This window comes from Caretta caretta, chromosome 4, assembly GCF_965140235.1.
Source record: "Caretta caretta isolate rCarCar2 chromosome 4, rCarCar1.hap1, whole genome shotgun sequence".
Taxonomy (NCBI): domain Eukaryota; kingdom Metazoa; phylum Chordata; order Testudines; family Cheloniidae; genus Caretta; species Caretta caretta.
The window spans coordinates 154,328,035-154,348,970 of record NC_134209.1 but is presented as its reverse complement, the minus strand read 5'-3'; the positions used below and the strand labels follow the sequence as shown (position 1 = coordinate 154,348,970).

General features: G+C 56.0%; 1 protein-coding gene across 1 annotated transcript; it reads right to left on the bottom strand.

The window, feature by feature from the left end:
* Positions 1-675: 675 nt before the first annotated feature.
* DOK1 (docking protein 1) lies at positions 676-17,738 on the bottom strand. The gene is made up of 5 exons (XM_048846600.2): positions 17,609-17,738; positions 10,732-11,028; positions 6,510-6,615; positions 5,740-5,912; positions 676-2,317 (listed from the first exon to the last, which is right to left on the bottom strand). The coding sequence occupies exons 1-5, from the start codon at positions 17,669-17,671 to the stop codon at positions 1,208-1,210; spliced, it is 1,749 nt and encodes a 582-aa protein (XP_048702557.1). The 5' UTR covers positions 17,672-17,738; the 3' UTR covers positions 676-1,207.
* Positions 17,739-20,936: the final 3,198 nt, after the last annotated feature.

Here is a 20,936-nt window from a genome sequence, read left to right as displayed (position 1 = left end):
AATCCCAGCAGTGCCTGCCAGTGTGCTGCCTTCCCCCCCCGCCCCCCCGAGGTCAGTCCCTCAAATTCCTCACGGGCTCCTCTGGGCTCAGCTCCTCTCAATACCTTTGTGCCATCTGCAGATTCACATGTCCCTTTTCCAGCTTGTTAATAAATATCTGAAACCCCAGTCTGCCCCCTGGGGCCCTGCTGTGACCCTTCGGCTCTGATGGAAACGGACCATCAATCCCTGCTCTGTTCTGAGCCTTCTGCTCCAGGGCAGAGCTTCGCCCTCACCCCACAGCAACTGGTCCCTCACCAGCCTCCTGTGAGAGGCTTTGCCAAGGGCCTTTTGAAAGTCTAACTTACAATTTTATAATGCTATTTCATTATCATTTCAACTGCCTTCCCCTGCTGGAAGTCCAACAGCTCTAACTCCCAGGACCCTCCAGTACCTTCTGTGAAGATGGAGCCAATATTTTCTCCTCTCCAGTGCAGCTGTTGCTTTAATAAGACTGCATGGACTTGCACATGCAAATGAGCATGTATGTGCCACTCACAATGTCCCAGCACAAACCTGGCCTCTTTCCTTCGCCCAGAGGTACAGCACCCCTGGGAGCCTGACACAACATCTCTCCCCCCTCTAAGAACAGGCGTATGACACAGCATCCCGCCTCAAACATGCCACACGTACAGATTCTTCCATTTTAAAATTTAAGATTTTAATATCAAAATAAAATTTTTAGAAAAATATTTTTGGGATAGGGTGCCGGGGTGCACAGCCTGCTACCGCTGTGGGCCACAGAGACAGTCTGAAGGGAGCTGAGGAGCATTTCAGCAGCAAAAGGCCCCCGTGGAGACCCACATGCCCAGGAATCGCATGATCCCAGAGTCATCATGTCCAGATACCATGGTGATGGGTGCACTAGAGATAACAGCTCTGTCCTCCCCTGCCAAAATGTTACGTGGTAAAGGAGCCAATCCCAGCACATAGGTACCAGTCAAATGTTTCTCCCCATCACCGACCATAGCGTCCTCCAGGGAAAGTCTCCTGGGAATCTCCCAACCTCCTGCTTGGCACAGAAGGATGAGCGGCCACCAGCTAGCTCACAAGGCAGAGGGTGACAGGCCCCGGGCCCATCCTGCAGAGACCCAGAGAAGACAGCACCCTGCATGACTCCTGCCGGAGTCTGGGCCCCACGGCCCCTCAGAGGAAGGTGCACAGGAGGCTAGATCTCTCCCAGGTCTTCGTAGACGGGCATTAGAGCTTTCTCATCCACAGACAGTTCCTGCCCTGGCACCCGCAGGGGCTTCAGCACCCGGCTGTACAGCACCTCGTTGTTATTGTTGTTGTTGAAGCCAGATCTGACACCTGCTTTGTCGGGAGCCAGGTTCACGCGCCATTTGCTGGGCTCTGGGCTCCTCTCAGCGCCTTTGGGAATGAACACGGCTTGGGGCTTGGGGGCAGGGATGGGCTTGGGGCCCTTGGGCCCGGCTTTGTGCTGGAAGGCAGGTACTGAGTAGTCGTCAGTTCTGGGATTGTAGGGATACTCATACCCACCCTTGTCTTCGACGCCCTGCGTGCGCCAGGCCTCACCTGTGGGCCGCGCCTCATCATAGATGGAGGCGTTGGCAGGCACTGGGTGTGGGGCCCGCCCCTCAGGCTCATCATAGATGTGCTCCCTGCATCTCAGCAGCCTCTCAGCTTGGCTGTTCCCCGCTGGCTGCACCTGGTCATACAGGCCTGAGTACAGAGAGCCAGGTTTCCTGAGCTTTGCCTCCTCCTGGGCAGGGCCATGACCCATGGCCCCACCTCCAGGCTTGCTGTCGATGGGGTCTGAGTACAGCGGGTCCAGCCTGGCCCGGATGCCCTTCACTGCATCCATGGGCTCTGAATACAAGCTGGCTGGGTCCTCAGAAGGGGGCACAGCCCTGGGTACCTTGGGCAGTGGGGAGCGTGGGGGCGTGCTGGGGTGAGCAGGCTTGGGTGGCACCGGGGGCTCTGGGAGAGTGCGAGCCTTCAGCAGGGCTATGGTGTCCCTCTCCTCCGGAGCAGAACTGAGCTTCGCTGCCAGCCCAGCTTTGGGCACCATTGGGCCATCCCCCTCGGCAGGCAGCTCAAGGCACAGCGAGTCAGCCAGGGCGTTGCGGATCAGCACCACACCGGGGCAGTCCAAATCCAGGGAGTCGCAGCTCTGCCTGTTCTCCTCTACCTGGGCTTTCTGCTCCCGAATGGAGGCCTCCACTAACCGGAAGATCTCGTTCCCCTGCTTGGTCTCAAATGTGAAGTTCCCAGGGCCAGACTCACAGCGCCTGCCAGCTTCGAAGGAGAACATCACCTGCCGGGGAGAGGTAGAGGGTCAGTGTCCCACCCAGCCCCCAAGAGCCTCCCAGCAGCCCTAAGCCCATGCATGCTGCAGCCCAGGCTGCAGGCACTTAGGCGAAGGGTCAGAGCAGGGCAGATCTCTGGCGTACACAAGAACAGCTCTGTCATCCTCCCCCTGGACTCACATCCTATTCCTGAACCTCAGCCGAGGCTCTAGAGGCAGGTGAACTAGCGTTTGCCCTTCCTGGGGCTCAGTCATCATTCAGAAGAGAGAGCAAGGCACCAGTTCTACTCTCCACCCCCAGCTGCCAAGCCACCCCCGCCTCAAACCCATCTGCCAACTCACCCCTTCCCTGCTGCCCCTAAGAGAGACACCACAGCATGCAGGCACCATCAATCAGGCCCTGTGTAAATCACTTTCTCTCTTCCCCCGCCCCCTCTAAATTCATGGTAGCATCCCAGGGGTTTGAACTTCATGGGAGATGCATGGCCACCCACTGCCCCTAACTGCTGCAATTCTTCCAGCAGCAAGGAGGCAGAAGCAGGTATCCCAGGTTCCATCTCCCTGCTGAGGCCATGGCTGCTTGTGGGGGGATTAATGAGCTGGTCCCATCCCAGAAAGGGGTGAGATGGCAGTCTGGTCCTACCCTGCGAAGTCAGGGAGGGCAGAAGGGTTGGTGTGTGTCTGTCTGTCTGGAGCCAGCTGCCCAGCCCAGCCAGGGGCAGGGTCTGGCTGGCTCCACACTGAGCTTCAGCCCAGCCTGCTGCTACTTCCTGTCTGTCCAGCTGGCAGGACAAGAGGGCTGTGCTGACAACGTACAACAATTAGCCAGCTCAAACCACAGCAGCGCCCGGCACACCCAGGGGAGACACTGCAGTGCCAACTGATGAGGAGCTGAGACCAGAGAGTCCTGCCCCAGCAGGGGACTGGAGTGAGAATGGGATCTATGGCTCCCACCCCAATCCTCTCATGAGGGGGCCCTGCCCCAGTACCTGCTTGTACTCCAAGCAGCAGATCCACACTTCCCAGCCAGCACTGCAGTGTCTCCCCTGTGTCTGCCAGGGGGCTCAATGGGGCAGGGCAGGCCAGGGCTCGTAACTGCTATGCATTATCAACCCTGTCCCTGTCTTATAACAGCCAGTGAGGAAGCGAACCCCCTGGGCAACCATATTAGCCCACTACCATAAACTTTCTAACAGTGCAGCAGCAGAAGTGGGTATCCCTGCTCCGTCTCCCTGCTGTTGGCAAAATTCCCGAACTGGCTAATCTCACAACTTTCCTGCAGTCTGTGAAATCGTGGTTCACACAGGGCCTTAGCCATGGGGTCTCCTGAGTGGACCCTGTGACACTGCACTCCATATTCTTCATAGTGATATTATGATATGATTATGGCATAATTCTGATGTATTTTATGCAAGATAGGTCATGTGAAATATTGAAAAGGTTATGATTTACTGAATATGATTATCCTATTTGTATGGATGTATCATTTTTGTATCTGAAGTTAGGAATATTGTCTATGTATCTATTACAAATGTGTTTACACATGGGGAACACCCACTAGGCAAGACTGTCAATCTAGATGGCTGGCTGGGAAGGGCCCATTCAAGTTAATGAACAATTTGGGAGAACAATAGGCCTTAGAAGGACTTTATTTCCGGAGGGGGGGGCGGGTTGGGGGGGAGAGGTATCCTGAGGCTGCTACAAATGGCCTCCGAGCAATGGCTCCTGCGGCACTCCAGAGACATGTAACCAGGTCACCTGGTGCTGGACTCCATCTTGGAATACCAGTATTTTTCCACTGACCAGGTGTGTGAACCAAGCTTTGAGACAAAGGGTTCCCGCCATATGCAAAAGCTATTTAAGGCAGGGGAGTGACATCATCAGGGTTCTTCACTGACTCTCTGCCCAAAGAGACTCTTGGAAACACTGAGGAACAAAGACTTAACTGGGTGGAAGAAGTGCTGGACACAGGCTAAAGGAATTTTTAGCCTGTGAAAGGAACACTTGGAGTTTTTAATCTGTAAGCAAGTGCAACTGGCCCCTTAAGAATCTCTGTAGCCTGTCTGAATCATCACTTAGGGTCAGAATTTGTTACTCATTTGCAATCTCTTTAGTATATTAAGTTAGTTTGTGTGTTTTGTTTGTTTGCTAAGTAATCTGCTTTGATTTGTTTGCTATCCCTTATAATCACTTAAAATCTATCTTTTGTAGTTGTTAAACTTATTTTTGCTTTGTCTTCTAAAACCAGTGTCAGAGTCATAACCTGGGGCAGAAGCCTGTTCCATATCCTTCTCCACACTGAGGAAGGGGGCGGATTTCATGAGCTTACGCTGAACAGATCTCTGTGCAGCGCAAGACGGTATAATTTTGGGTTTACACTCTAGGGGGGGGGAGTGCACTTGAGCAGCTGGGCAGTTCCTTGACTGAAGCCTCCCCAGGCAGAGCTGATTACAGCATCTGTATGTACTGCAGCTGGGTGTACCCCTATCTGTATGTGTGCTGAAGCCTGGGAGAAGGCTTAGCAGGCTGATCACAGTGGTACAGTGTAAAGGGAGCCCAGGCTGGTGGGTCAGGGGGGCTCAGTGGTACCCCAGTTCCAGATGGCACCCCATGGGGAACCCAGCACAGATCCCCACCCCCTCTCTGCGGCACCACTATGGTCTGGGCCAGCTCGGTGCATCCCCTAGCAAGCCAGCATGCCATGGGAGTGGCACCATTTCAGTACCACACCGAGAGCTGATCCCTTGCAGGACGAGAGGCATCTGCTGAATGAGGTTTTGCAGCTTGGAATCAGCCCGTTTCCCCCTGAGCACACTCATGTTATGCCGGTTCTGTCCCCCAGCCTTGCCCTCTGGCTCATGCCCAGTGTCTCCCAGGCACTTGGAGGAGAAGCTACTCAGATGCTTCCACACAGAGGCTCCACTCAGCAGAGACACAGTCTCCAGTTCGCTCTGGTTGTTGCAGTGGAAACAGCAGCAGCTCATATCAGCTACAGGCTGCAGCACAAGTTCTATCAGCAGCTTCTCTCAGGCAACCACTTCCTCCCCCACCCCGAGGACGCAGAGCCAGGAGCTGCGTGAAGTGTGGGGACAGCCGCACGATGGACCCAGACACACTACAGTCACCTGGGCCGGGGGGGGCGGGGGGGGGAGCAGTGACCGTCACAGCACGGGCCCTAGGAGGCAGGAACACCCCCAGCGCAGCCAACCCTCAGCAAATGTTAACCAGGTCCCTTGGCCACTGCTGGCCCCTGCGCCTTCCTGCCAGGCTGCACATAGGGAGCCGCACCAGGTCAGGCCTTGGCACTGCAGCACGCCAGCCCTTTAGCGCCAGACGGCTTGTGGGCTGGGGAGCAGAACACCCTTTCGCTAAGGGAATGGTATTAAGCCAGACACAGCCCAGGCACTCACCCCGGGTCCTGCCCCACCCACCTTGTCTCGGCCATATCTCCTGAGCAGCCTGTAAGGCCAGGTGTAGAGAGTTTCTTGTGTCCGGGGCTCCTTGAGGATCAAGCTGTCCTGCTCAGCTTTGAGCAGATAGGCCCCTTGCAGCGCACACCTTTCCGCCGCCTCCGTCCTCTGCACCGTCACCCAGAAATCGTTCACTGCCAAGAAAGCCAGTCACTCACAGGGACAGGGCAGGAGAGCCAGCACTCCTGACTCCCAAGGACAGGACAGGGAAATCAGGGACACTCCCAGGACCACAGACAGCACGGGGTGAAGACAGGAAATCCAAGGCCGGCCCCACTTTCCCCTGCACCAAGGGGAGAGTGGGAAAACTAAAATATGCACCGCCCCCAAGAGAGGAGGCCGGCGACACCTGGCCCCTGGGACGGGGGCAGGGGGGGGGGGGGAGGGAGAGGCCAGCTAGGACAGAGCGGGGGGGAGGGGGCAGCGACACCCAGCCCCCGGGACAGAGATGGGAGCAGGCCAGCAACACACACGGGTCCCCCTATGAGGAGTGCAGCTCAGGGTGAAGCACTGCGGGGAGGAGGGAGGCATCCCAGCTCCAGACGCAGCCCAGTGGGACAGGTCCCGACACCTGCCTGAAGGATGAGACTATCCCAGAGGCCAGGGCAGCTTCATGCCAGGCAGGGAGGGCTGCAACCTCCCCCAGCAGGACCATGCTGGAAACAAACCCAGGATGACCCGGGAGGCAGCCAGCGCCACCAGAGAGGAGCCAAGTGCAGGGCAGACCCTACCGTCCTCCCGCGAGTAGTAAATCGAGTTCACCGCCATCTCCAGGGCTGGCGCCCCCCCATCACACTCCTTGCTGCTCCCAGCCCGGGCTCCATTTGTAGAGTTCCCCTGCAACGCAAAAGAGGCATCAGCACCCAGAACCATACTCCCAGCCGGCCCCCCTGCCTCCTACGGGCCGCCTCGCGGCCGGCCCCCTTACAGGCCACCTTGCAGCCACCTCACCCCCGCTTCCCCCCAAGAGCCACCGTCCGGCCTCCCCACAGTCCACCTCACAGCCAGCCCCTCCCCACCCCACGTCACAGCCAGCCCCACTCCCTACCCCACAGCCAGCTTCACCAGCCCTCCCTCCCCCACAAAGGGCTGCCTCGCAGCCAGCCCCCCATCCCTACCCCATACAGGCCACCTCGCAGCCATCGTCCCTCTGCCCCCATGGGCCGCCTCACAGCCAGCCCGCATCCATACCCCACAGGCCGCCTTGCAGCCACTTCCTCCCCACGGGCCGCCTCACAGCCGGTCCCCCCTCATGGGCTGCCTCACTGCCAGCTTCCGCTCCCCACGGGTCGCCTCACAACCAGTCCCTCCTCCCCACCCCACGGATCACCTCACAGACCCCCACCTTCGCCCACATGGGCCACCGCACAGCCGGCACCCCTGCCCCACATGGGCTGCCTCACAGCCAGCCCCCAACCCCCCCAGACTGCCTCACAGCCAGCCCACTCTGCCCCCCATCAGCTGCCTCACAGCCAGCCCACTCTGCCCCCCATCAGCTGCCTCACAGCCAGCCCCCCTCCCACCCATGGTTCACCTCACAGCCAGCCTCACTACTCCAGTCCCACCACATACTCAGCACCCCGGTTCACCTCAAAGCTCCCCAGGCCGGCCCTGAGGAGGGGGTCAGGTCCCAACCCCAGCACAGTGGCTAGAGCTTTTCCATACACCCAGCCTCCCATCCCACGCAAGTCAGCAGTAAAGAGGAGGAATCTGGGCCAAGGCTAATTGGAAGCAGAGTGGGATGGAAGAGGCTGCTCCCTGCAGGGCTCTCGCAGAGACCCAGCCATGCAGCAGGACGTGGGGGAGGTTTGGGTATCATGTGTCACCCAGATCATGAGCCGAACATTAACAAAGACTTTTCCCCCGGCCACGTCCCAGCGCATCCCACAGTGCTGACAGCACCGACCGGGCCTCCATCGGGCTCAGGGGAGGGCACAGCAGCAACACTGCCCTGGTGGCACTAAAATGTGACCTCCTGGCTTTGGATGCAGTCATGTTGGATCTTGCCTGTACCTCTCTTCGGCTTCCGACACAGCCGCCCCGAGGGGCTTCCGAGCAGCCTGAGTGAACCAGCTGGTGGAGATGCTGTCCACTGTACTCGTGCCTGTCACCACTCTCCAGCAGAGCTCAGCATAACCATAGGCAACGGCTTCTCTTCCCCAAGGCCAAATGCAAGTGCAGGCTCCGGAGCAACGTGTTCAGGTGGTTTCCTGAGGGACTATATTCAGGGCAAGCTGAGCTCGCTCCCCGTGGCTCAGCACGAGGGACCCCATCACAAGTGTGAAATGGAAACTCCAAGCGGGCTCACAAACCACCCTGACGTTGCCCGGTTCCTGCCCACGCAGAGAGACATTCCCAGCACCACTGCAAACAGTCCCTGCCACTCACAGAGGGGAAGCAAGCATTTCTAGATTTAACAGATGGAGAACTGAAAGTGCAGGCCACATGCTACTGGCAGTGGCAGAGCCCCACTTTGCAGGAGGGGCTCTTGTCAGGGGTTTGCACAGGGGCACGGCTGTGGGTGTCATCACACAAGCACCGAGAAACCCTGCACACCATGGTGACAGGCACAGGGACTGCACTAAGGGGGATGGTTCGTTCCAGTGTTAACACTAACGCACGGTGACCAACTGTACAAGCCAGGCTTCGGACCTGTGCTGAACACTACTGCTCCAGGTTGTGGCACACGGGATTAGACCGCCGAGCGTATGATATTCCGGGGGGCCAGGCTGCTGCAGTGTCTGCGGATCAATATCACTCCTAGGGCTTGATTCACAGGGATAAAGGCTAGATGGGTCCATTAGATCATCTCGTCTGACCTCCTGTGTATCACTGGCCATTACATGTCACCCAGTTACCCAGCCTTCTGCTGAGCCCAGTCACCTGCGCTTGGCTAATTCATCTTCCAGAAAGGCCTCCAGTCTGGATTTCAAAACATGCCTTGCAGACTTAAGGAGCTCAACCTGTTTAGCTTAAATCTCTCATGGTGAGGCATTTTCTCGAGCTCTCAAATACTTTTTGTGGCTTTTCTCTGTAACCTCTCCAATTTTTCAACCTTTTTAATACTGGTTTCAGAGTAGCAGCCGTGTTAGTCTATATTCGCAAAAAGAAAAGGAGTACGAAAGCTTATGCTCAAATAAATTGGTTAGTCTCTAAGGTGCCACAAGTCCTCCTTTCTTGTTTTTGTTTTTGTTTTTTAATACTGGATGCTGTGTTCCCACACTGGCCTCTCCAGTGCCGTCTCCCTGCTCCCCTCCTTCACATACACAGATCCCATCAGCCGGTTGGCCACAGCAGTGCACTGGGAACTCATGTTCTGTGCTTGTTCACGCTGACCCCTAAACCCTTTTCAGAGAGGCTGCTTCCCAGGATGCAGTCCCCCAACCCAGAAGTGACTGTAAATCCCTGTGTGAGCAGAGTAAGGAGGTGAAGTAGCGCTGCTCTGTGATAATAAACACACACAATGTGATAAGCAGGCTACTGGAAGAGGACTGTGTTTAGTTACATGGGGCACTGTAAGCACAACTGGCAGTGAGGAAGAAGAATGGCGGCTCAGGATAACAGCCCTCACGTGAGAGAGAGTTCAAGGTACAATACCCGACCCATTAACTTCTAAGGTTTTTCCTCCGCCCTGCCCAACCTCAAAGCTGGTTTTGTCCACAAGGGCCAAAGCTGGGAACCCAGATAAACACAAAAGGGCTGCAGCAGGGTTTAAAAAGGGTGTCTCCCTCTCTGGGGGGCAAGGAGAGAAGGATGCTGGGGGGAACGAGAGGGAGATGGGGACGCCATGGGCTGTCTGGAGATCATAGGCCTGTCTAGCTCACCATTGCAAGATACACACATGCAGATTGTTGTTTTAAAACCCCCTTTTTCTCTAATGTTCTGTTCCTAAGCAGGCTATCTGGTCTCGGTATTCACCACTGGTCACAGATCCCCGAAGGGAGAGCCGCAGGTGCTGCACCCAGCCAGACCTACTGAGTAAGCAGAATTAATAGACCAGGCCTTGGGCTGCAGTAGCATGCGTAGGAGTGGGAGACCTGCTGAATTTCACTCCAGGAGCAGTGACGGCACAAGGCCTGACATCTGAGGGCACGCCCTGAGAGACCACCCAGGGGACAGAGGAGCAGCTGCCAGCGTTCAGGGCACAGTTATGGCTGTCCAGGCAACAGTGGAGAGGTTTGTTTTGCTGGCCTACAGGGAGGGGTCAGGACTACAGGAGTCACTTCAGCCTGGGGCCTCGGCTTCCATTTTTTCCAAGGGCAAGGCAGGGTGAAGGGGGGAGGCTGCTGTAAATGCCACGCTGCAGCCTTAGCTTGGCACTAGAGACTATTTCTGGCTGCACCTTTGGGTTGCGAAGAGATTGAAGGGGGAGCAGAAAATGGAGCCTGCGGGAGCTCCAGGCACTGGGGGGCTGCACGGCAGAGCGTACAGAGGGGCATCCAGGTGGGCAGCTTGGCCCAAACCTCGCTAGCACTTCCCCACCATGCAGGTAGGATAGTCTATCCCAGCATGATGTTCCCTGGGACGTGGGGCTCCCCAGTGACCCACATCCCAAAACACTGCTGGCTCCCTCCCCAGCACAGCAAGGTCTCTGCCACTACCAGCCACTGAGGGTGGGGAGATCAGAGAGGAAACCCCCAGAGGTGCCTGAGTCTCCCCCAGCAGGCGCTCGCTGGACACCACCCACAACAGGATGCCATCCAGCACCCGTGCCACCAGGCTCACATGGCTGTGGCCAGAGGCAGCACAGGCCTGGTCCCCATGGATGTGGGGCAGAACACGTTGAGGGTCCCCTCTCCATGGGTTGGGGGTGTTCCCATCATGGCATACAGTCCTGATGGGCGGACAATGGGTGTGCTCCCAGAAAAGAGAGGTCTGAGTGGCAGGACCTCCCAAACACACAGATGGGAGCAGAGGGGAACAGGCCAGTCCCCCTCATCTGGCGGCACTCACCGAAAAGGCGATCTCACACAGCTTCTCCACCCACTCAGCGCTCTGCTCCTTCTCCGCAGCAAACAGGTAGCTTCTGTCGCTGGTCTCCAAGCGGAAAACAGCCGTGCTGTCCTTGGGACCGCTCTCTGGTACGGGCGCCACGCTAACACAGTCCGCCAGGCGGATGATCTTCTTGTCCAGCCGCTTGGTGCTGAGTTTCTCGGCTGGAGCTCCTGGGTCCTTGCAGTCAAAAAATTCCAGGCGGGCGACCCCGTGTTGGCTGGCTGGGTACAGCACAAACCAGTTCTTCTTCCATCTCTGCAAAGGCAGCACAGCAGGGTCAGTACAATGGCCTCTGCCCCCCACACCCAGCCCCAAAAGTCTGTGACCTGCCTGTACGGGGTAAGGACTCCCCCACTCTTGGTGTAGCTCTGACTGGGAGAGCAGCTCGCACTCAAGCCATGGGGAGATTCCAGACTGACGCAGAACCTGAGGTCCGCGTGGAGCACAGCAGGCTTCGATCCCAAGACCCTCTGGGCTGCCAGGGACAGGGAGCCAGGGGCTGACCCACACTCCTCCCGGCTGCCAGGAGCTGCAGGCACCAGCATTTCCCCAGTTCCACCGTCCCCAAAGTGACCAGCCACAGACCTGCATGGGGCGGGTGCCGGAGGCCTCAACTCTGTGGTGGCTTCTTCAGAGAGACCAGATAAAGGCCCAAGAGCCGGACTGGGGCAGTGGGGGAAGGGCAGGCGGGGCGCTGGACTGGGGCAGTGGGGGAGGAGCAGGCGGGGCACTGAACTGGGGAGACTTGGGGGGGGACTGTCCGAGCAGAGTTGAGCGAAGGGGGAATCTCTCTCCGCACATGGCAAGTGGCAGTGCTGAGGCCCGGGCCTGGACTGCGTGCGCTGGGTCAGCCAGGTCCAAGCCACAGGAACTACGGTTGGCACACGCAGCAGCTGAGGGCGGCCAGCGGAGGCTCAGCAGGAACTTGGCCTGCTGGATCCAGCTTCCCCCTCGCAGACCTGCCCACCCCACACACGCAGCCTGCTCAGCGACAAGGGCTATGCACGCGGCCTGCAGCGGGCTCCAATTCCAGCAGTGCCAGGTGTGCCCGGCCCAGAGAGCTCACCCCGTGGTGACACGCTCCCTGCCCGGTCCAGGCCCTCTGGGCACAGCAGCCTCCAGGTGGTCTGGACCTTTGGGGATGGTCAGCATTTCCCCTCTCTCCAGAGGGCCACCCTGATCCAGACCCTTTCTAGCCTCTAACTGACCCACAGAGAAGGAGCTCCAGCTCCCCAACCAAACCCAAGCTGGGGCAGGGAGGAATACACCCCAGGCAACCACTGCCCTCAGCCCTCCCTGCACAGGAGCCCCCAGTCATGCCCCCATCCCCAGCCTGCAGATGGGGCAGGATCTCAGGGCTTCTTCGGCTCATTGTGTCACTGTACCCTGCCCCACAGCCCACGCTCCCTGCCCTCCTCCCTGCACTCCCAGCCCCCTCCTATCCCTGCTGCTGACTCTCAGGAAAGGAAGAGGAAGTATCTGTGTCCTCACTTGCTTCCTGCTAAACTTCCCCAAATCATCAGGCACCCAGCATGAGAACCGGGGGAGGGGCAGGGGAGAATGAAACCCACACAAGCCGCCAGAGTCCCCCATCGGCACCATGAACGCATAGTCACAGCTTCAGACACCTAGCCTGGGGAGGGACAAGGGGTCACCTATCCCTCGGGGGCTGGGGCAGGTGCTGCATGGTCTTAGCACAGAGAGGTGTCTTGGACCAGGAAGCCAGTTATACCACAGGCTGCTGTCTCCTGTTGCCCCTCAGGCCCCATATTTCTGCATCCAGGGGCTAGCTTCTGCTGCCTCCGACAGACCCTGCCCCCCATAGGCTCTGCTCCAGCAAGTTGAGCCAACAGCCCCTACCACGGCCTCTGCAACAGATGGGGCGTCAGACAGGCAGAACATTCTTGGGGGGGGTCCCCCATTGGTACAACCTGCACCCCTTTGCTCCTATGGGGCCAGAGTTTATTGCCCTTCAAGAACAGGGCACAAAACCAACAGGATCTACTGACCCTTGCTCCTACATAGCCCACGGCTGATGATTTTAGAGACCTCTCATCTCCCCCCTTCGTCGCCTCTTTTCCAAGCTGAACAGTCCCAGGCTTCTTCATCTCTCCTCCTACGGAAGCTGCTCCATCCCCCTCATTATTTTTGTTGCCCTTCTCTCTATTTCTTCCAGTTCCAATATACCTTTTTTGAGATGGGGTGACCAGAACTAAATGCAATATTCAAGGTGTGGGAGTACCATGGCTTTATATAGTGCTATTATGATATTTTCTGTCTTATTAGTTATCCTTTTCCTAATGTTCCTAACATTGTTAGCTTTTTTGACTGCCGCAGCACATTGAGAGGATGTTTTCAGAGAACTATCCACAACGACTCCAAGATCTCTTTCTTAAGTAATAATAGCTAATTTAGATCCCCCCCCCCCAAACTTGTTATGTATCATTGAAATGTTTTCCAAGGTGCATTACTTTGCATTTATCAACATTGAATTTCATCTGCCATTGTGTTGCCCAGTCACCCAGTTTTGTGAGATCCCTTTGTAGCTCTTCCCAGTCAGCTTTGGACTTAACTATTTTGAGTAGTTTTGCCACCTCGCTATTTACCCCTTTTTCCAGATCATTGACGAATATGTTGACTAGGACTGGTCCCAGTACAGACCCTGAGGGACACCACTATCTACCTCTCTCCATTCTGAAAACTGACCATTTATTCCTACCCTTTGTTTCCTATCTTTTAACGAGTTACTGATCCATAAGAGGACCATCCTTCTTATCCCAGGACTCTTTACTTTGGTTAAGAACCTTTGGTGAAGGACCTTGTCAGAGGCTTTCTGAGAGTCCAAGAACACTATATCCACTCTAAGGTGCCACAAGTACTCCTGTTCTTTTTGCGGATACAGATTAACACGTCTGCTACTCTGAAAACTATATCCACCGGATCATGCTCATCAACGTCCTTGTTGACTCCCTTAAGGAATTCTAATAGATTGGTGAGACCTGATTTCCCTTTACAAAAGCCATGTTGAATCTTCCCCAACATAATGTCATTATCTATGTGTCCCATAATTCTGTTCTTCACTATAGTTTCAACGAATTTGCCTGATACTGAACCTTATAGGCCTGTAATTGCCGGGATCATATCTGGATCCTTTTTTAAAAATTGGAATTTCATTAGCTGTCTTCCAGAAGCTGATTTAATCAATAAGTTACACACCACAGTTAGTAGTTCTGCAATTTCACATTTGAGGTCTTGGATGATACCATCTGGTCCTGGTGACTTATTAGTAATTCATCAATTTGTTCTAAAACCTTCTCTAATGACACCTCAGTCTTGGACAGTTCCTCAGATTTGTCACCAAACAAGAATGGCTCAGATGTGAAGATCTCCCCCACATCCTCTGCAGCAAAGACCAAAGCAAAGAATTCATTTAGCTTCTCCACAATGGCCTTGTCTCCGTTGTGTGCTCCCAACTTGATGATCACTTTAGATAAGCTATTACCAGCAGGAGAGTGGGGTGGGAGGAGGTATTGTTTCATGGTCTCTGTGTATATAATGTTTTCTGCAGTTTCCACGGTATGCATCCGATGAAGTGAGCTGTAGCTCACGAAAGCTCATGCTCAAATAAATTGGTTAGTCTCTAAGGTGCCACAAGTACTCCTTTTCTTTTTGCGAATACAGACTAACACGGCTGTTACTCTGAAACTTGATCATTCAGTGGCCCCAGTGACTGGATAGGCTTCCTGCTTCTGGTGCACTTAAAAACAAAACTTTTTTTTTTAAATGTTAAGTCCACCACTAATTGCTGAGTGGTGCACAAGACAGGGGAAGGGCTTTCTTTATTCCTGACAACCCACAATCCTAGGAGCAATATAGAGAGGACGCGGCAAACCAGCCACTCCAAGATCCCAGTGAGGGAATACCACTGCCATGAGTAGAGAGATGGGACAGGGACAGACATCACAGAGCGATCGCAGGACACTCAGCACCCTGGATAGATGGTCCAGCCGGGGCCTGCAGGCTAAGCTATGTAACTGGGTGATGGTCACTGACAACATAAGAACGGTCCTACTGCAGGGGTTGCCAAGCTGTGGCTCCGGAGCCACATGGGCTCTTCAGAAGTTAAAATGCGGCTCCTTGTACAGGCTCCGACTCCGGGGCTGGAGCTACAGGCACCAGCTTTCCAGTGTGCCGGGGGGTGCTCACTGCTCAACCCCTGGCTCTGCCACAGGCCCTGCCCCCACTCCACCCCTTCCCGCCCCCTCCCCTGAGCCTGCCGTGCCCTCGCTCCTCCCCCTACCCCCCCCCCCCAGACTCCTGCATGCCATGAAACAGCTGATCAGGAGGTGAGGGAAGGGAAGGATGGGGCAGGGCTGCCAGTGAGCAGGAGGGGCTGGCAGCGAGGGAGCTGATGGGGGGCTGCTGATGTATTACTGTGGCTCTTTGGCAACGTACATTGGTAAATTCTGGCTCCTTCACAGGCTCAAGTTGGCCACCCCTGCCCTACTGGGTCAGAGCAAAGGTCCATCTAGCCCAGTAACTTGTCTTCCGACAGTGGACAGTGCCAGGTGCCCCAGAGGGAATGAACAGAACAGGTAATCATCAAGTGATCCACCCATCCCCTGTCACCCATTCCCAGCTTCTGGCAAACAGAGGCTAGGGACACCATTCCTGCCCATCCTGGCTAATAGCCATTGATGGACCTATCCTCTATGAGTTTATCTAGTTCTTTTTTTAACCCTGTTATAGTCTTGGTCTTCACAACATCCTCTGGCAAGGAGTTCCACAGGGTGACTGTGAGTTGTGTGAAGAAATACTTCCTTTTATTTGTTTTAAACCTGCTGCCTATTAATTTCATTTGATGACCCCTAGTTCTTGTGTTATGAGAAGTAGTAAACAACACGTCCTTATGTACCTTCTCTATACCAGTCATGATTTTATAGACCTCAATCATATCTCCCCTTAGCTGTCTCTTTTCCAAGCTGAGAAATCCCAGTCTTATTAATCTCTCCTCATACAGAAGCTGTTCCATACCCCTAATCATTTTTGTTTCCCTTTTCTGAACCTTTTCCAGTTCCAATATATCTTTTTTGAAATGCGGCGACCACATCCGCACCCAGTATTCAAGATATGGGCATATCATGTTGCCTCTATATAAATCCATGGTATTTTCTCTCCTATTATCTCTCCCTTTCTTAACGATTCCCAACATTCGGTTCACTTTTTTGACCGCCGCTGCACATTGAGTGGATGATTTCAGAGAACTATCCACAGTGACTTCAAGATCTCTTTCTTGAGTGGTAACAGCTAATTTAGACCCCATCATTGTAGATGTATAGTTGGGATTATGTTTTCCAATGTGCATTACTTTGCATTTATCAACATTAAATTTCATCTGCCATTTTGTTGCCCAGTCGCCCAGTTTTGAGAGCTCCTTTTGTAGCTCTTCGCAGTCTGCCTGGGTCTTAACTATCTTTAGTAATTTGACAGGTTTCAGAGGAACAGCCGTGTTAGTCTGTATTCGCAAAAAGAACAGGAGTACGTGTGGCACCTTAGAGACTAACCAATTTATTTGAGCATGAGCTTTCGTGAGCTTGGTTAGTCTCTAAGGTGCCACACGGACTCCTTTTCTTTTTAGTAATTTGGTATCATCTGCAAATTTTGCCACCTCGCTATTACCCCCTTTTCCAGATCATTTATGAATATGTTGAACAGGACTAGTCCCAGAACAGACCCTTCGGAGACACAGCTATTTACCTCTCTCCAAACTGACCATTTATACCTACCCTTTGTTTCCTATCTTTTAATCAGTTACCAATCCATAAGAGCACCTTCCCTCTTATCCCATAGCAGCTTTCTTTGCTTAAGAGCCTTTGGTGAGGAGCCTTGTCAAAGGCTTTCTGAAAATCTAAGTACACTATGTCCACTAGACCCCCTTGGTCCACATGCTTGTTCTACAAAGGCTTGTTATACTTTCTCTGCACCAGAGGGGAATGCTCTGGGGTGGCTGGGAAGTAGGAGGGCCAGCAGCCCCAGGAAGGGTGTGGGGCTGGAGTCACATGGGGGTGCTAAGGCAGGTGTCTGACCCCAGGGTGAGAGTGGGGGACACAGAGGCAGGTGTCTGGGGCCCAGCAGGTACCAAGGGTCCCCTGTCTCAGTGAGCGGAGACAGCACCAGAGCCATGGCCACCCCGCAGTGACCCGGGGGAAGGGGGAGTAACATCCTTTCCCCCCCTCTCTGGGGCAGCCCTCAAACTCCATCCCCAGGCCCCCCTACAGACACCCTAGCACCAGCAGGCCCTGCCCCGCCACAGGGGCCTGGCTGGGACAGGGCAGGGCTAGATCCCCGCACAGCCCAGCCCCACAGAGGAACTGGAGCCCAGGGAGGCTGCTCCTGGGGGAGAGCCCCTCCGCCCCCCACCACTTCCCCCCACAGAGGGGCAGCACCGCACACGGTCCAGGGGTGAGAGCCGCAGGAGGCCCCTGAGCGCCTGGCCTCCGCTCCCCGCTCTGGAGGTAGCGGCTGAAGACAAGGGGGAGGGCTGCCAGGCGGGGTACCCTAAGGCTTAGAGCCCGGGCTCCTGGGTTCTATTCCCGGGGGCACCCCAACCTTCCGGGCTCCACAGCCAGCTGCGGAGGGGCGCCCGGCCCCCCCCGCGGGCGGAGGGTCGGACCCGCCCAGCCCGGCAGGGGCGACCCCCCCGCCCCGGGCCCCGGATCCCCGCCGGGGGGAGGATCGGACCCGCCCAGCCCGGCTGGAGCGACTCCCCCCGCGGCGCCCCAGGCTCTGCCCCGAGCCCCGGATCCCAGCTCCCCGCCCAGCCCGGGCCGCCGACCTTAGCCCCGAACTTGTGGCCCTGCTGCACGTAGAGCCGCCCCTCCTTGGCCGCGGGGTCCATCGGGCGGCCCGGGCCCGGCACGCTCCGGCCGCGGCTTCCTGCTGCACTGCGCGGCCTGGGGCGGGGCCGCGGGGTCTGCGCCCGACGGGGCGGGGCCTGCCTCGGGGCGGGGCGGGGCCAGCCGGCGGGGCGGGGCCTGCCTCGGGGCGGGGCGGGGCCAGCCGGCGGGGCGGGGCCGGGCGGGACCCCCAGCGGGGGGTGCTGCGACGGGCGGACCCTACAGCCAAGGCCGAGACAGCCCGGGGGCGCTGTGCGCGCTGTCCCGGTGAGCCCGCTGCCCATCCCCCTGGTATCTGAGCGCCTGCCGCATCCACAGCAAAGCCCCCAGCGGCCTGCGGGGGTCCCGCGCCGCTCCCGTTCCGGGCTCAGAGCTCGGCTGCGGGAAGGGGGTGATCGGTCGATGTTATTAAACTCACTTTTTAAAAAGTTGATTTTCCCCGGGAAGCAGCTGCAGACACGTGTACGGGGGGGGCCTTTGGGGATGTTCATGCTCCGAGTGCCCTTGCTACTGTGCTGGGGCCTTTTCAGAAAGAAACTACAGGCCAGTCCGCTCGCCTGCACCTCTGCGCACAGTCATGGAAAAGCCGCTGGGACTCTCCCTTTCTTCAGCCCTGTCCTGCCTGTCCCGACTTTTTTCGCAAAAATGGGCATTTGAGCAAACAGACAAATGGCCACTTTTGTAAAACATAAAAGGGGTGCGGTGCGGGAGGGCCCGCGGCGATGCCAGTCCCTTGGGGTGGGGGGGAGAGGCAGGGCTCATGCGGGGGCAGGCAGGGTCCCAGCGATCCCCACCTCGGGTAGGAATTGTGCGGGGCGGCGCAGGCCAGCCCTGTCTGGTGTTCCCTTTTTCCCTCTCGGAAATAGGGGGACTTAGTGTGTGAAGAAGGAAAGGGCGGCTGCAGAGTTAGCTTCCATAAAAGGATGTTGCTTGTAATTAAGTCTTGTCACTCAAGCTGGGTGCAGGTTTGGGGTCAGGTCGCTTTTGGCTGATGAAGCTGCCTGCCTAGCTGTAATATTTTTGTAAGAGAGACAAGGTGAGGGAGGGAATATATTTTATTGGACCAACTTCTGCTGCGGAGAGAGACAAGTGTTCACGCTCTACACAGAGCTCTGATTCAGGGCTGTGGGGCTCCAAAGCTCCTCTCTCTCACTAGCAGAAGTTGGTCCAATAAAAGACATCACCTCCCTGACCTGGTCTCACTAATACCCTGGAGGGACACAGCTACTGTGCACATTTTTGTAGGGCATTTGACTTAGGTGTCAACAGGCCAGCTACCAACTAAGTGCCCCCATGAAGTCAGAGGTCATGCTGCAAGTGGCCTGCCTCAGTTTCCCCTCCTCAGTAACTCACAACAGGCTTTTTACAAGTCCAATAACAACAGCCCTCCATGGGTTTTGGTTTATTAAATTACTAAACATTCCCAGGGCAGTTCTCAAGCCCAGCCATTTACCTCTGTCTCCCGTCACTCCCATCCTTTCCTGCCTGCAGTCTCCCTCCCCAAGTGTCAGTACTGGGAGAGAAGCCCATGCCACTCGTCCACCAGCATTTCAATTTGCCACTCCAAGCCCCACTTGTCTTTGGCTAGCTCATCTCGTTCTTGTAGGGCCTGTGCTTGTCCTCCTTCAAAGCACCAAGTTCCTGATGGTACCTCTCCTGCCAGGCAAGCAAAACACTAAGGTCCTCTCCTGTCAATACTGTGGTTAGCCCCTTTCCACAACCAGCAGGCCCGTCCCGCCAGTCCCTAGCCATGTTCACCCTTGGGGCATGCCCCTCCAGGGCCAGTTCTCCTTGTCTAAGTGTCCTTTTCTCACACCCCAATAGCAGTGTGCTCGCTAGCAGGAGAGGCTGCTGTGTCCATCAGGCTCTTGCCTGAGGGGCCAACATGCTTCCTCAAGCATGCAAGCAACTGCTCCTCCTTGAATTCTCGCCCGTTGGGCACAGCATTCCCTTTTCACACCTCCTCTTTTGCAAGGCCCTGGACCTCATTAGGACAAGTCTTTACAACATGTCCTGTCATCTGTTGTGTTCATTGAAATGGACTGTAGGGGCCCAAAAAGTCAACGGTGTTAATATGACCCCGTCACTGTCCAACATTAAACAAGTTCAGTGTTTGCCACGCAGAGGCCTCAGCCTGCTTAGTCCCAGGGCAAACGCCCCATTAAATATCCTTTGAATCTTTTATTACAGATACAGAAAAGGAAAAACAGTTAAAGCCTTTGAATTATAACTAAGGCTACGATTTTGTCATGGAGGTCATGAAAGTCACGGAATCCGTGACTTCCAAAGACCTCCGTGACTTCAGGCAGCTGGGAGCTGCAGGGTCCCGCCACCTCCTGTAGTGGCAGGGAGCGGTGAGGTACGGCCCCCAAGCTCTGAGCTGCCATGGGCAGCAGGGGTACTCCGCAGCTCACAGCTGCTGTGGGCAGGGGGAAATCCCCACAGCTCCCTGCCATGGATGCCTGAAGCTCACCACCACCACCATGGAAGGGGATCCTTGCAGCTCCCCTGCCCGTGGCAGCAGGGCGATCTCCACAGCTCCAAGCCTTGGGTGGAGGGGGACCCTGCAGCTCTGACTACCAGCCACATGTTGTGTGCCCCTTGTGGGGACGCTCAACCTGCCCCCATGCTCCTCTCCTTTTCCCTTTATATGTTCACAGTTCTTAACTCAGCAGCCCCCTTCTAGCATGCCCCACTGCTCGCCACTTAAGACACCTGGGGGGAACCTTCTATCTCCACACTGCCCTTGTACTGTCTGTTTCCCAAACCCACTCCACTGCTCCCACTGCCTGCTGGGCACCCTGCTCTTCCATGTCCAGGCCTCCCACATCTTATACTGCAGGTGCTTCCTCCTCTGCTGGCACCAGTGATCTCCTGGCTGTCACTGCTGAGCACTGCGCTCCCTGCTGACGTTGCAGGGGCTGCAGAAGGAATGCTGGAACCCCTGCTACGGCTCAGCCAGTGGCCGGACCACAGCATCCATTTCTCTTTCCCTTGATCATCACAACTCCCTCCTGGGTGGTAGAGGGATCTCTGCTCCTGCCAAATGCCACCTATCACCAGGCAGCTGCCTCCTGCACACTCCCTTCTGGCCAGAGGTCGCTCTGCAAGGGGCCTGCCTCAATGCACAAAAGGCTTGTACAAGCCAATAACAGCGGCCCTCCTTAGAGACTGGGTTATTAAAGTCACAGATATCCATCCATTTACCGCCTTGTCAGGTCACTCCCAGGCCTTTGCTGCCGAATATTGGATGGGTCCTGAGCTACA

Excerpts from the sequence above, each read along its gene's own strand:
- DOK1 (XM_048846600.2), bottom strand. The coding sequence starts at position 17,671 with ATGGACCCCGCGGCCAAGGAGGGGCGGCTCTACGTGCAGCAGGGCCAC. Across the intron at positions 11,029-17,608 it reads GCCACAAGTTCGGGGCTAAG|AGATGGAAGAAGAACTGGTT; the intron begins GTCGGCGGCCCG and ends CTGCCTTTGCAG. Across the intron at positions 5,913-6,509 it reads TTACTACTCGCGGGAGGACG|TGAACGATTTCTGGGTGACG; the intron begins GTAGGGTCTGCC and ends CTTTCTTGGCAG.